Raw genomic sequence first — 15,817 nt, 5'->3', positions numbered from 1 at the left:
AGAGGGAAGCCAGGGCTGAGGTGTCGAACGCTGACACTCCGAGGGGAGTAACAGCTCCAAAAACTTCAGAGCCAACATCAACCCCTCAGGACCGAGCGAATCAGGGAAGGTGCTGCAGTCGAAGAGAGATCCACTATCGGCTCTCTCACCTCAGTTCTTGGGGCATTCGGATCCAAGGGGTTCCAAAGCAGTAGGTCAGTTTGGAGAAGGAGCTAAACCTCTAAAAGGTGACTGTCTGCCCATGGTCCAGGTAGTGGACGGGGCTGGTAAGACCCCTGACCTGGATCTGCATCTGAAGGAATTGCCTAATCAATCGGTCCACCTCTGATTCAGAAAGGCTGTGGGAAGAACTGACAGATGATGCTGTGGAAGGTGGCCTGGATGAAATCCTCAGAGATCTCTCTCTTTATGGGGAGACCCTGTGGTAGGAAGAGGAGGCTCCAAAGGCAAATGAGCTCACAGCGGAGGAAAGGACTGGGCAGACTTACTCAGGCCCGAGGGTCTGGGATCTCACGCCTTACAAGGCTTGGCTGGAGGCTCGTCTGAAGATGAGGAAGTAGATTTCCCTGGGAAACATTTTCTGCATTCCCTGTCTTCTCTATGTTTCTTGGAGGGTGGATGAATCCCTGAAGAAGAAGAACCTACAGACGGGATCGAAGGAGGTAAAAGATCCTTCAAAATGAGTTTATTTGTCCCTGTCAGCCAGTGCTCTCTGGTGAAAACCCTCGCAGATGAAGCACGAGGCTTCAAGGTGACCAGCAGAGACAATATAAGCACTCCCTGTGGGCATCAGACAAGGGAATCTTGTGCCCATAGGAAGTGCAAAGCTTCTCAGACATCCTACAAAAATAAGGGAAGGAAGAAAGAGAAATAGAAGAAAGAAAAAAGGGAAAGAACAATTCCTGCCAATCCCGGGACAATCGGCCCAGAAAAGCCTGCAAGTGCTTCAACCTTTGGAACCCCAGATCTCTTCTGATGTCTTCCCAGAATACCCCAATGAGGAGATTCCCTGGAAAAGAAGGAGCAAAAGGAGGCCAGCAGACACCAGACTATGATTTTTTTTTAATACTATATACCAGAAACACAGATTAGGAGGTAGGTGACAGTAACAGTAAAGGAAAAACTGCACAAGAAAGTCAGGCAACTTAACTGAAACTTCTCCCAAGGAGCTCGAGTCAGCAGACTGCTATGCTTCGCCTAAGAGCGGCAAATGAGATCTGAGGTAATTGGGGAATAGGTTCATAGGTAGGTACTAGACTATCGGCCCAAGGGCCTAAGCAAGCCTAGCCAACAAGGTTTCCTGGCTTACGCCACCCAAGAAAGTTAATTTCTAGTGCCCCGTCGAGCAGGGACACAGAAGTTATCCCCGGGGTGTATTTCCTATTCCCAATCCACTCATCAAGATTCTTCTTGAAGAGTGCTAATGAGGAACTTTGCTTGACCTAGATGGGTAGCTTGTTCCAGAGTATAGGAAGTCTCTGGGACAGGAATCTATCCCTCCAGCATGTCCTGTTTATTGTGGTGACAAAGTTTAGGCCCCTAGAGCGTGTAGCTCGGAGGGATTGGGATTTCTTAAGGTGTAGCATGTCCAACAGCTCTGGGTTTAACATAGTTTTATATGTTAGGCAGAGATCTCCTCGGAGTAGGTGATATGCTACAGAGTAAAGCTGGAGCTTTTTGAGATGGTCAGTGTAGGGCATCTGTTTGAGGCCAATAATCCTCTTTGTGAGGTACTTATGTGGCCTTTCCAGCTGCTGCAGATGTCTTGTGAGGTAAATTGCAAAAGGGGCGTTGCGATCTATAATGGGTCTTATGAGTGCTGAGTAGAGGGGAACAATGACCTCTTTTTTCCGGAATGAGAACCCTTTTGTGATGAGGTGTGCCACATAAAATGATTTCCTGACTACTGTGGCGATGTGATTATCAAAGGAGAGACTACTGTCCACCTGGGTCCCAAGGTCTCTTATCACACATTTGGCGTTAAGTAGACTGCCATTTATGTGGTAGTTCATGGGTACAGAGTTTTTCCCAAAGGGGATGACAATGCACATTTTGGCAATGGGCTTGAGGCCATGACTCTGACACCAGGCATCTGTTTCAATGAGGCCCTTCTGTAGGATGTCCACATCATTTGGGGACTCGACTATGGCTCCTAGTTTGCAGTCATCTACGAACTTCATTAGCCAGAGGCCTTCTGTATTAGCCTGTACTTCAGAGAAGTAGATACCAAACAAGACAGGTCCCAGGACTGAACCCTGTGGTACTCCACTTGTCACTGGTTTGAAGTCAGATTTGGAGTCTGCAACGTTTACAGTGTGGGCTCTGTCAGTGAGCCAGTTGGCAACCCATCTTGTGACGTAGGGATTTATACCTAGTTTAGAGAGTTTAGCTATAATTCCATAATGGGGGATGCTATTGAAAGCCTTGGTGAGGACAAGATAGGCTGTGTGAACTACCTTACCCTCGTCTACAGCTTTGGTGACTGCCTCAAAGAAGTTGATCAGGTTCACAAGGCATGATCTGCTTTTCACAAACCCGAACTGGGTAGGGTCCAGAGTTTGGAGGTTACCAATGTCTTTGTTTATGAGTTCCATGATGATACGTTCCATGGCCTTGCAGACCAGGCTCATCAGGCTAACAGGGTGATAGTTCCCAGCATCAGTGGTGTCTCCCCCTTTGTGGAGTGGGATAACTGTTGCTGTGCGCCATTCAGTGGGCACAAAGTCTAACGTGAGACTATGATTGAACATGGTGCTTAGGTGGGGAGCCAGTTCGTTCTGAAGTTTATGTAAAACGCAGCCTGGGATCTTGTCCGGTCCCATGGATGCTGTGTTTTTGGTTTTAGAGAGAGCAGATTTTACCTGCATATATGTGATTACAGGGACTCTGCATTCTTCCTGTGTAGATATGGGCCCTTTAGGAGGTGAGAGGGGGGTAAAGTTAGTACTGAACCTATCTGCCAGGATGTTGGCAATATTAGTTGGTTCTGTAATTTTCGTGCCATTCTGCTGTAACTCAGAGCAGACTTGGGTGTTGCCACTGAGATTCTTCACATAGCTATAGAATGCTTTGTGGTTGCCCTTAGAATCAGTGGTGATTTTGTTTTTGTAGCTAGTTTTGGTGGATCTTATAAGGGATTTCAGCTTCTTACTGAGGTTGACCAGGGAGCTCCTCCACTCATGGGATTTTACTCTCCTTTGCATTAGTTTCTTCCTTCTGTTGTAGAATTTGTTTATGGCAGGGGACCACCAGGGTGGCTTCCATTTTTTTGGAGGATAGCGTCTTGGTTCTGTTTGGGATAGCAAGAGCCATGCACTCGTGAAAGTGCTTATAGAGTGCATATGTGTAGGATTAAGCAGTCGTAACTGTAGTGCTCATCTGCATGGGTGTCATGAAGTTCGCCACTTCTGTCTTAACAAGCATGAGGATGGCTTTGGAGAAATTTTTTACCATGGTTTCTTTAATGGTGGGTGGGGACTGGATATGGATATCTAGGGTGATTAGCTTATGGTAGGATCTGACTAACGAGGAGTTGACTTCACGTGTGAAACACTGGTCACTCATGTTGGTAATGACTAGGTCTAGGATACTGTTGCCCCTGATGGGGGTGGGGATAAGTTAATTCAGGGCATTGGAATTTATGAATTCCAGAAAGCATTGAGTGAAGGAGTTGGTACATGAATTGATTTCCCAGTTAATGGTGGGGTAGTTGAAATCGACCATTATTAGGGTGTTTGGTTGAACCCTAATATTTTCCAGCAATTAAGAAAAGAGGAGTGGGACTTCTGGAGCATGGTGGGGGATCTGTAGCATGCTACAATTTGGATTGCAGTTTTGCCCAGAGTTAGTTGCACTTGAATAACCTTGGATGCATTATGCTGTGCAGTTAGCCTGGAGATGTGGATATCCTTAATGAATATGGACACACATCTGCCTTTGGTGTTCTGGTCCAGGTTAGATGGCCGAAAAGTGTGATATGAGGTATAGCCTGGTAATGCAAGGGTGCTCCCTACAGCCTTGAACCAGGTCTCAGTCACTGCACAGATATCGAAGTTCTCCATTTTAAGGTGTGCCTCGAGTGAGTGCATTTTGAGATTTAGACTTCTAGCATTGAGTAGCATTACCCTCAGTTTTTGCTTGCCTGTTCCTGTTAAGGTGGTGAATTTGTCATTTGAACCTTGCCTGAAAAAGGCACTATAGGGGCGGAAAGACACTTAGCCAGTATCCGGAATTCCAGGGGCAACAGGTGCAGGCCATCTCTGGCAAAGCCTCATGGTCTGTCGACCATGCCATCCCAGGCAGACAGATACTGGATCCCCTTAGAAAGACACTAGAAGCTTAGCCAACTGTTGAAGTCAATCATTTTGTCTGTGTACTGTGGCATCATTCTGGGCAATGGCAGGATGCTACTTGGGATACAAGATCAGAGAGCTCTTCCATGTCTCTTTTCATGTAGTCCAAGGAGGTATGTCTCAGGTCATTCACAACAACATGGACAATGACAGAGTCATATTTGTACTTGTTGTGGAGTGACCTGAATGTGTGGGTTATGTGACGGATCCTGGCACCCAACAGGCAGCTGACAGCAAACTTCTCCTTGTTTAGCCTGGTGAGTGGGACATCTGTGTGCCTGACTATAGAGTCACCTATGACTAGTGTGTTTGGTACGTTGTTTTGCCTTATGGGCTGTGGTTTATTGGCACACCGAGTCGGTGGGCTATGTGTCATTTGGGTTGTGTTTGGGGGGGGGGTGGAGGTTGCTTGCATTTCTGCTTTGGAGGTTTCTGTTGCTTGAATAGATTATTATTGAGAGCCTCCGCAAATGTTTTTGTGTTTCTATGTTGGATTTTGGTGGTGTAGGTTCAGTGGGACTATGTGATGAGTGTGGTGTGGTGCAAGTGTTTACCTTCTCCTCTTGACTGTCAAGTTCAGTCTTGGTTGGAGAGAGCTTTACCTCCAGTTTAGCTAAAAATAGTGCATCTCTCACAGGTTGTGTTCTTGGGTGGTAGGAGGAAAGGTTTGTCTGTGTACTTGAGGCAATTGCTACATTGCCCCAAGATGCCCAGATTCATCAGATAGACAGGAGAGAACACTGGGAGCTGAACCTTGGACATGCCTGAATAAAAAACTACTTTCCTCTAGACAAGTATGGAAAGTATAAGAGCTGTTTTTCTCTAAGCAAGTGAGAAAAGTAAGTACAAAAACTGTTTTCTCTAGGTAAAGAGGAAGGTTGAGTGCTGTTGTGTAGCTTATTTAGTGCTAACAACAGGTTCTGAACAAATGCTGAGAACGAATAAGCAAATTCAAGTGCTAAAACTAAGAATCTGTACCTGGATCTTGTGGTAGATAGGCTACCTAGTGTTTAACACTCCCACTGATAAGCTAGATGTCTTCCCTCCAACACAGAAAGGCTTGGGAGGCTCAGAAGTTGATAAACAGTCCTGGATACAGCAAATCTGTATCTGGATTAGACTAGTTACAGGAAAGATGGGAAAGAAGCGCAAATGTGGGCTTTTAAACCAGTACGTTGAAAGAGATGGAAAAACTGCCAAACGGCCAATAGACTACAATTTCTGGGCCAGAAACCACTCTTGTGGTAGATAGGCTACCTAGTGCTTACCACTCCCACTGATAAGCTAGAAGGCTTCCCTCCAACACAGAAAGGCTTGTGGGTGTGGGAGGGGGGATCAGAATCTTACAATCAGTCCTGGATACAGCAAATCTGTATTTGGACTAGACTAGTTAAGGAAAGGTGGGAAACAAGTGCAAATGCGGGCTTTTAAACCAGAAGGTTGAAAGAGATAGAAAAAAACTGCCAAACAGCCAATAAACTACAATTTCTGCGCCAAAAAACACTCTTGTGGTAGATAGGCTACCCAGTGCTTACCACTCCCACTGATAAGCTAGAAAGCTTCCCTCCAACACACAGAAAGGCTTTGTGAGCTCAGCAGCTTACAAACAGTCCTGATTACAGTAAATCTGTATCTGGACTAGACTAGTTACAGGAAATGCAGGCAACAAGCTTAGATTTTTTTTTTGTAAAGTGGAAAGGGAAAAGGAGAAACAGAAGATAATTCAAACTTAAGAACCCAAGTGGTTTGCCCTTCATAAATGTTCTCTCTGTATTAGGTAGAATGAGCTAGTGACACTAGACTGGAATAGAGCTGGGATAGAGCTGAACAGATGGGACTGGTAGGAGTGTCTGAAGTCAAAATATGATCTCACTGTACTAGGTTGAGTGAGCAAATGAGACAGACCCAGGAAGAGTGTTCAAACACAAACTTACAGGAGGGGCGGGCTATTCCAAAGCCACCAAAATTAATGCCAGAACAAGAACAGGGAGGGAGGGCAGAAAACTAACTGCAGAGAGAGAGAGAGAGAGAGAGAGAGAGAGACCACAGTATTCTATGAAACAATTAAATAGAAAAATAACTATAGAGAGACACAGACCACACTATTTAATGAAACAAATAGACAGAAAAGTAAAACGCAGTAAAATCTTTAACACTGCAAGTTTGTACTTAACTCAGCTAGTAATGCAGTTGATTGTAGGTATGTAGCAGAAGCCAAACAACTCAGATATTAAGCAGTAATAAATTCAAAGATATGTGACTAACACGTATAAGTGCAGATATACCCTCTAGGCTAAGAGTTTAACACTGAATATCAATGAAGTGAAACACAATAGCCCCCAATACTGCAGAGAGAGAGAGACCAGAGTATTATATGAAACAATTAAATAGAAAAATATATAACTACAGAGAGAGAGAGAGAGAGAGATAGACCACAGTATTCTAAGAAACAATTAAATAGAAAAATAACTACAGAGAGACACGGACCACAACATTCAATGAAATAATTAAATAGACAGAAAAATAAAATGCAGTACAATCTTTAACACTGCAAGTTTGTACTTAACTCAGCTAGTAATTCAGTTGATTGTAGGTATGTAGCAGAAGCCAAAACTACTCAGAAATTGAGCAGTAATACATTCAAAGATATGTGACTAACACTTATAAATACAGAGAAACCCTCTAGGCTAAGAGTTTAACACTGAATATCAATGAAGTGAAACACAATAGCCCCCACTACTGCAGAGAGAGAGAGAGAGAGAGAGACCAGAGTATTATATGAAACAATTAAATAGAAAAATATATTACAGAGAGAGAAAGAGAGAGAGAGAGAGAGAGACCACAGTATTCTAAGAAACAATTAAATAGAAAAATAACTACAGAGAGACACAGACCACAACATTCAATGAAATAATTAAATAGACAGAAAAATAAAATGCAGTACAATCCTTAACACTGCAAGTTTGTACTTAACTCAGCTAGTAATGCAGTTGATTGTAGGTATGTAGCAGAAGCCAAACAAATCAGATATTGAGCAGTAATGAGGGATTATGGGTAGAGGAGGAGCTCAAGCTTTGCAGCCTAAGTTTTTGAAAGCGGCCGAGTCAGATCTGAGGTTGGATATGAAACCTACAGGTCAAGGAAAAATGAAAAAGACAACATCAGCTACACCGTTAAACAAAACCTTCCAGATCTTTATCATTTTCTTCCTTCCAAGCTTCCAAACGTACACATGAATACCATCTGTTCCAGGAGACTTTTCCGCACTCTGATTATACATCATCGTTTTTATCTCACCTCCTTCTAATTGTTGAGCCTCATCTACCTTTAACCTTGGCATACCTAAGTCTTCCATAAATATTTCCATTTGTGCTTTTTCTTGATTTCCACATTCCTCTGATTTTTACAAATTTTCATACAATTGCTGAAATATCTATAATGCCTCTACAGGATCTCTGGTTATTTTTTCTTATTATAGGCTCTCCAAGCTTGGCCACAATCCTTTCTACTTTCTGTTGCATAAGTCATTCTGCTGGATGTTTCTGTGCTCTATTATCAAAAATCAGTTGCCCAATGTCAATCTTTCTAAACTTATATAGCAGTCCAACATATTGACCACTTCTCTATTGCAGTTTAATCTTCTTCTCTTTCGGCTGTTCCCGTTAGGGGTCATCACAGTGGATCATCTGTTTCCATTTCTTCTTGTCCTCTGCATATTGCTCTGTCACACCAACCACGTGCATGTCCTCTCTCACCACATCCATAAACCTTATCTTAGGCCTTCCTCTTTTCCTCTTACCTGGCAGCTCCAGCCTTAGAATCTTCTCCCAATATACCCAGCATCCCTCCTCAGCACATGTCCAAACCAATGCAACCTTGCCTCTCTGACTTTGTCTCCAAATCGTCCGACCTGAGCTGATCCTCTAATACACTGATTCCTAATCCTGTCCATCCTTGTCACACCCAGTGCAATTCTTAACATCTTTAACTCTGCCACTTCAGGCTCTGACTCCTGCCTTTATGTCAATGCCACCGTCTCCAACCCATACAACATAGCTGGTCTCACTACCCTCTTGTAGACCTTCGCTTTCACTCTTACTGGTACCCGTCTGTCACAAATCACTCCTGACACTTTTCTCCACCCATTCCACCCCGCCTGTACTCTCTTCTTCACCTCTCTTCCACACTCACCATTACTCTGAACTGTTGACCCCAAGTACTTAAACTCATCCACCTTCGCCAACTCTACTCCTGCATCCTCACCATTCCTCTATCCTCCATCTCATTCACACACACATGTTCTGTCTTAGTCCTGCTGACCTTCATTCCTTTCCTCTCTAAAGCATATCTCCACATCTCCAGGGTCTCCTCAACCCAACCTGGTCCCTACTCTCACTACAGATCACAATGTCATCTATTTCAGTTTAATAAGACTGAGAAAAAAAGAATGCTCTGTACACATCAATCCCTAAAAAGCAAAAGTTCCTGAGCATACATAAAGAAGAGTCAACCACAAAGAATTTGGCAAAACACAAAAATGTGTATATAAAAAACATTTACAAACCTTCCTTTATTGTGTCATCATAGCAATTCCATATAAGAAATGTGTGTTCAAAGACATTTACAAGCTTCCCTTTCTGGCGTCATACAACACACATATTAACCCAAAAGAAATAGAAATCTTACAATGCATCTGACAATGTGCTGAAATGTTTCTATTTTTGCCAAGCACAAGTTATATACCTCTCATGGTATCTTAACCAAGGGAACTTTAAAAATGCCTCAGTATACACAGTCTTTCACTAGCTCAGGGAATGCAGTCCCAAGCACTTAAATATTTTTCACAAGTGCTGCAACATTTTGTACTTCTGTATCAAAACTTCTAAAGTTACCTACCATTTCACCAGCTGAGTAGACCCAGGGGAATTTTTATCTTCTCTAAGAATTTTGACACATAGATCTAAAAACAAGAGTACACAAGTAAGAAGTAGAAAAACACAGGTAATGTTTCAGTTAGACTTGATATAGTTAAGCCATTATGTATGCTACAAAACATGACAACAAATATGAGCTACAGAAATATTCGCTGAACTACAGTGTGTGCTTTTTAAACCACATTGTCAACAATATGAAATGCTCTGGCGAACTCTGAAAATAAAGATGATGACTACCACTGACAATAATAAGATCCCATGAATACAGTGTCAACAGAACTTGAAATTGTCAAGAAATAGTTAATTGTATTAATGGAATGTGTCCTGCTGGACAAGCCCCATCTGCCAATGAGTCCCAAAGGGATGGATATTAATTATGTAAAAGTACATTGATCAAAACATTGCTTAAACTGCACACTTCTTCAGCAAATAAGTTATGTACTCACCATAACGTTCCATCTTAAACTACATTTGGCAGCAACCTATGGGTCTTCGGATCCATATCGGATTCGAGCCGGCAGTTTCCAACAGCTGAGATCCGAGCTCCAAGCTCCTCCCCCTACCCATAATCCCCTGCCATCCCTACCTAACCTCAGATCGAGTTTGCCTAATGCAAGACCTGCACCAAATAGCCAGTGTATGATCTGACCTCGATACAATCAGATGACAAAGAGTAATATAAACATCCGACGGTCAGGGAGAAGGTGGGGGGGACGCTTGCTGCCAAATGAACTTTACCTACTCAGATGGAACGTTATGGTGAGTACATAACTTCTTAATCTGAAGTAGTTAACTTCATTTGGGCATCAACCTATGGGACAGAGTCCCCAGCTACCTAAATCTTGGGAGGTCCTTATGGAAGGATGTTCCGGAGCACTGCAGAGCCAAAGGATGCTCTCCCTCTGGAGACCAGATCCAACTTATTATGATTTATAAAGGTATGAGATGAAGCCCAAGTGGCTGCCAAACAAATTTCATCCAATGAGACTCTAGAACGAAAGGCAGCAGAGGTGGAAATTGACCTAGTAGAATGGGCGTGGACACCTTGGGGTGCGGGCCGGCCAGAACTTTCATATGCCAGTAGAATACACTGTGAAATCCACCTGGACAGTGTGACTTTTGAAACTGATTTCCCAAAATTAGATTTAGCAAATGAAATAAACAGCTGGTCTGATTGCCTATGACCAGCTGTTCTGTGTAAGTAGAAACGTAGTTGTCTATGAACATCCAACGAGTGCAATAAGAAGTTATGTACTCACCATAACGTTCCATCTGAGTAGGTATCTTCATTTGTCTGCAACCTTTGGGATATGGATCCGATCTCGGATCCGAACCGGCAACTTCTATCATACCATAGATCCGAGCTCCTAGCTCCTCCACTTATCCATAATCCCCTGCCTACCCTAACTGACCTCAGATCAAGTTTGCCCCATAGCACAGCTGATAAAAGTGTCCCAAAGCGAACAGATGCTAATAACCACAAGAACGATCATTTTGGTCAGGGGGAAGGAGAGGGGGATGGTTGCAGACAAATGAAGATACCTACTCAAATAGAACGTTATGGTGAGTACATAACTTCTTAATCTGAAGTAGGAACTTCATTTATCAGCAACCTTTGGGATGGAGTCCACAGCTACCTAAATCTTGGGTGGCCTTCATGGAAGGATAGTCCGGAGCACCGCAGAGCCAAAGGACGCCCTACCTCGGGAGACAACATCTATTTTATAGTGGCTGATAAAAGTGTGAGATGAAGCCCAAGTGACTGCGGAACAAATGACATCCAGCGGAACCCTAGCTTGAAAGGCCGCAGATGTGGCAAGGGCCCTAGTAGAATGAGCATGGACTCCTTGAGGTGCAGGCCTTCCTGAGCTCTGATATGCTAAGAGAATACAACTCGAGATCCATCGAGAGAGAGAAACTTTAGAAACTGGCTTTCCGAAATTACTTTTGGCAAAGGAGATAAACAACTGATCGGATTGCCTATGATCAGCAGTTCTATGAATATAAAAACGTAGTTGTCTGTGTACGCCTAAAGAATGCAGCTTGTACTCTCCTTTGTTTTGAAAGTTGGAGAAAAACACTGGGAGACTGATAGATTGATTGATGTTCGCTTCTGAAGATACCTTAGGTAGGAAGGACGGATTGATCCTGAGGTAAACCCTATCCGGGTGAAAGACCAAATATGGTGGTTTGACACAAAGAGCTTGCAATTCCGATACTCTTTTGGCTGAAGTTATGGCTACCAAAAAGGCTGTCTTCCAAGAGAGAAATTTGAGATCAACCGTGGCCGCCGGTTCGAAAGGGGGACCAGTCAAGGCCTGTAAGACTAGGGATAAATCCCATGGAGGTACCACTTCTTTGACTGGAGGCCTAAGGAGGAAGGTACCCTTGAGGAAGGTCTTACACAGTTTGGAAGTGATAAGAGGGCCAGACTCTTGCCCCACGTGATAGTATGAGATTGCTGCAAGTTGTACCTTGACTGTGGAAGAACTAGCCCCCTGGTGAAAGAGAGAGGTTAGAAAGTCTAGAACCGACGCTATTGGGGCTGTAAAAGGGTCTAAACGACGGTGTTCTGCCCAAATGGTGAAGCGTTTCCACTTATTCCGATAAACCCTCCTGGTGGAAGGCTTGTGAGCGGCTACAAGAATGGCTTTGACAGGTGATGAGATCCCGGGAGTCCTTAAGAGGAGTGGAACTGGAGCAACCAAGCCGTCAGCTTGAGGTTGACCAGGTTCGGAGTCGGAAGATCGAGAGGGTGAGAAATGAGTTCCGGAGGGGGGGGGATACAGAATCCATGGTGGATACACTAGGTGAGACCATAGGTAAAGGAACCACGTCTGACGAGGCCAGAATGGGGCAATGAGGATCATCTTGCTCCCCAACTGCCTGGCTTTCTGCAATAATTTCAACATCAGGGGAAGAGGAGGGTAAGCATAAAGTAGACCGGGAGGCCAAGCATGAACTAGAGAGTCTCTCGGGGACTCCCCCGGAGGGGGGATCAGAGCGAAGTAATCGTTGCATTTGGTGTTTGAAGGAGAGGCAAAAAGATCGCAACAAGGTTGCCCCCATCGGGCAAATACTTGCTCTGCAACTCAAGGGTTGAGAGACCATTCGTAGGGAGTCAGGATAATACGACTGAGCCTGTCCACTAGAATGTTGGACCGTCCCGGAATGTGCGTTGCTATGAGAAAGCGGTTGGTGGAAATCGCTCATTCCCACACTCTCATGGCCTCGCGGCAAAGAGGGTAAGACCTGGTTCCCCCCTGTTTATTGATGTACCAGACGACTGACATGTTGTCTGTCTGTACTGCAATCGTCCCTACCGGAAGAGAGCTGTGTAGTGCCTGCAATGTCAAAAGCACCGCCCTCATCTCTAGGACGTTGATATGTAAAGAGGTCTGTACGTCGTTCCACGTGCCTTGGACTTTCCTGCCTGAAAAATGCCCCCCCCCCCACCCCAGGCGAGAAGCGTCCGTGGTCACTGTGTCGACTGGCGGTAGTAGTGAGAAGGGACGTCCCGTGTGGAGATTGGAAGACTGGAGCCACCACACGAGCGACCTTCTGCAAACCTTGCTTAAGGAAATGGGATGAGACAGGGGGTTGCGAGACAGGGACCACTGTACCTGGAGGGTCCACTACAGGACCCTCATGTTCAACGGGCCAATGGCAGCAGAGGGATTGCAGCCGCCATAGATCCTAAAGCCCTCAGGACCAATTCCGCCGATGGAGTTTGCAGTTGAAGGATGGCCTGCACATGCAACATCAGGTTCCGAAGCCGATCTGGAGTCAAGAACGCAAGCATCTGTCTGGAATCCAGTCTCGCCCCTATAAAATCCAACACCTGTGTAGGGATCAGAGAGGATTTGGTCATGTTGATGGTTAATCCTAACAGTGGAGCCAGACTGAGGAAATAATCCCTGCATAAACAAAGTAGATGCCTTGTTGGGGCCGTAAGGAGCCAGTCGTCCAGGTATGGAAAGACCTAAATTTCCTAGAGTCTCAGGTGGGCCGCTATTATCGCTAGGACTTTGGTGAACACCCTGGCGGCTGAGGTGAGGCCGAACGGGAGGGCCCTGAATTGAAAGTGACTGGCTCCCAGCCGGAAGCGGAGAAACCTCCTGGAACGCCTGTCCACTAGAATGTGATAGTACGCATCCTTGAGGTCTATGGAGCACATCCAGTCGTCCTCCCGCAATAAGGGGAGGACGGATTACAACGTGACCATTCAGAAATTTTCTGTGGGTACCGCCAGGTTTAGGAGAGAGAGGTCGAGGATGGACCTCAAGTCCCCCGTCTTTTTTGGCACCAGAAAGAACCTGGAGTAAAACCCTGATCCGATTTGATCTGGGGGGACGGGCTGGATGGCTCTTTTTTGCAGAAGCTGCTGAATTTCTGCAGCAGCCGCCTCCCTCTGACTTGGTTGTATGTCGGGGAGGCCTCTGATTCTGGGAGTTACGATAAAGGGGATTTGGTAGCCTCTGGATATAATACGAAGCACCCAGCGATCTGTTGTTATGGACTCCCACATTTCTAGGTGCCTCGAAAAACGCCCCCCGACTGCCTCCAGAGTGGAGCAGCCGGGTAACCCCTCAGGGGTTCTGCGTGGGCCTCTCAGAGAACGGTTCTCTGGACCCAAAATTCCTGGGACCCCCTCTGTCTCTGGGGCGGCGTCCTCCCTGTCCTCCTCTGCCACGAGAGGACTGGTTGTCCTGAGCAGACTGGGACTGATGCGATTTTCGGAACCACATCTTCTTCTGACCCTTTTGGTTCTTGGAAAAGGACCTCTGGGGCGCAGAGAAGCGGACTCCGACGGCAGACAAAGTCTTCCCGTCTTTCTCGCTCTGGACAAGAGTGTTGCGAACGGTTTTGCCGAACAGTGCAGAACCATCAAATGGGGCATTTGCGAATGACGCCTTAAAGGGTTCCGAGAAGTCACAGTGACGGAGCCAGGCCTGTCTCCTCATGACAAGCCCGACTCCGCCTGCTCTAGCAGCTCCCTCCGTAGCATGAGACAACAGCCGCATAGAGGTGTTAGAAATAGAGCGGAGGGTGGCCTTTCGGGAGGAGTACAGAGCCTTGTCTCCCTCCGATATGGACCCTGGGGGGGAAGCAGCGTATTCCTTAATTAGATCCCGCTGAATCCGAATAACGTGTGCCATGTAGTTCAAGGCCCTCATAGAGAAGGTCGCTGAACTGAAGGCCCGCTTCCCAAGACGGTCCATCGCGCGACACTCCTTGCTCAGAGGATGAACCGTGGGGCTCTCCTGAGCCAACTCTTTCTTGGTGGCTGCAGCCACCAACATGGCATCCACAGGGGGACCTCTGCTCCAGTGTAATCTCTCTGCAGGGGGGCTCAAAATTTTGTCCGGGCGCTTGGGGATTGGCTCTACGGTGTCCGGTTCCTTCCAAGCCCTAGTGGATATGAGATCCACCAAGGGGTCGGGTGGAGGGGACATCCAAGAGGTAGATGGTCCTGCCTCAAACGCCTCAAGGAATACGGACTCATCAGAGGAAGCCTTGGGGGCAGACCACCCACCTCTGATTTTGAGCATTTCCATGATGTCTCCGAAGGAGGCATCCTCGGTGGGTGACCTAGGGGAGCCTTCCCCTTCATCTAAGTCCGTATCTTCGGTGAGACTCTCAGGGAGTCTATGTGCCTCCTCTTGCACTTTGCCTTGTGAGGAACCTCCTCGGGGGGGGGGGGGGGTGGCTGTCCGAGGAGTCCTCACGGGCTGTATCTTGTTCCACTGGAACTCCTAGAGGCGCTGAGGCAGGCTGCCCCGAGGGCCGGATGAGGGGAGCCAGGACCAGATGAGAAGGAGTGCGGGATAGAGCCGAAGCCAGGACCGGAGGCCTGGAAGCACTCGACAGTGCCCTCTCCACCGCAGCGAAAGCCGAGGGGGAGCCGCTCTCTGACGGATCCGAGACCTGACTCCCACTCGGATCCGAAGCGGGGATCGGACCCGGCGCCGCGAACGTCGGATCCGAGGGGCCAGTGTGCTCCGACCGGGATGGAGCCAAAAGCACACCGAGGGTGCCCAGCACGGTCGGCTCCGACCCACCCCCGGATCCAACGTGGCTCGACTCCGAGCGCTCCGACCCCGGAATGCGGGTCAGAGAAGGAGCAATAGGGGTCGAGCTCCCCCCCGGAGGGGGGGGGGAGGCAAGAGCACTACCATCTGCATCTGGGCCTGGATGAATCTCCTCATCATCCTTTCCATGTCCGCATCTGACATGCTAAAGGTGGACCTCGAAGAGGCAACCGCGGACAACCTGGAGTGCCGCCTTGATGACCTCGACGGGGTCCGGGTCACCTCCTCCGGTCCCGGGGAGAAACAAGGGGATCGGATCCGAGGAGTAGGTGACCGAGAAGACCTGGACGAAGAAGCCCTCTTGGTGGGCGGGGCCGATGAAGAGCCCTCGACCCACCACTTAAGGTGCTTCTCCCTCCGCTTCTCTTTCCTGGACTCCCTATCCTCCGGAGCCGAAGCGGGAGGTTGAGTCCCTGTCGGAGGAAGGGAGGCAGGAGTG

At 46.8% G+C, this 15,817-nt stretch overlaps 1 protein-coding gene across 2 annotated transcripts in view; it reads right to left on the bottom strand.

Moving 5' to 3' along the window:
* HORMAD1 (HORMA domain containing 1) overlaps positions 1-15,817 on the bottom strand; it is a 4,208,304-nt gene that overhangs the window by 3,472,363 nt on the left and 720,124 nt on the right. For both annotated transcript variants that reach the window (XM_044080054.1, XM_044080055.1), the window contains exon 4: positions 9,249-9,312. In XM_044080054.1, the coding sequence (XP_043935989.1) occupies positions 9,249-9,312 (64 nt within the window). The remainder of the gene's footprint in view (positions 1-9,248; positions 9,313-15,817) is intronic.

The sequence above is a fragment of the Protopterus annectens genome, chromosome 8.part0 (assembly GCF_019279795.1).
Source record: "Protopterus annectens isolate FY-2018-M chromosome 8.part0, PAN1.0, whole genome shotgun sequence".
NCBI classification, from domain to species: domain Eukaryota; kingdom Metazoa; phylum Chordata; order Ceratodontiformes; family Protopteridae; genus Protopterus; species Protopterus annectens.
The sequence above is the reverse complement of the archived record's forward strand: the minus strand, read 5'-3'. Positions and strand labels throughout refer to the sequence as shown.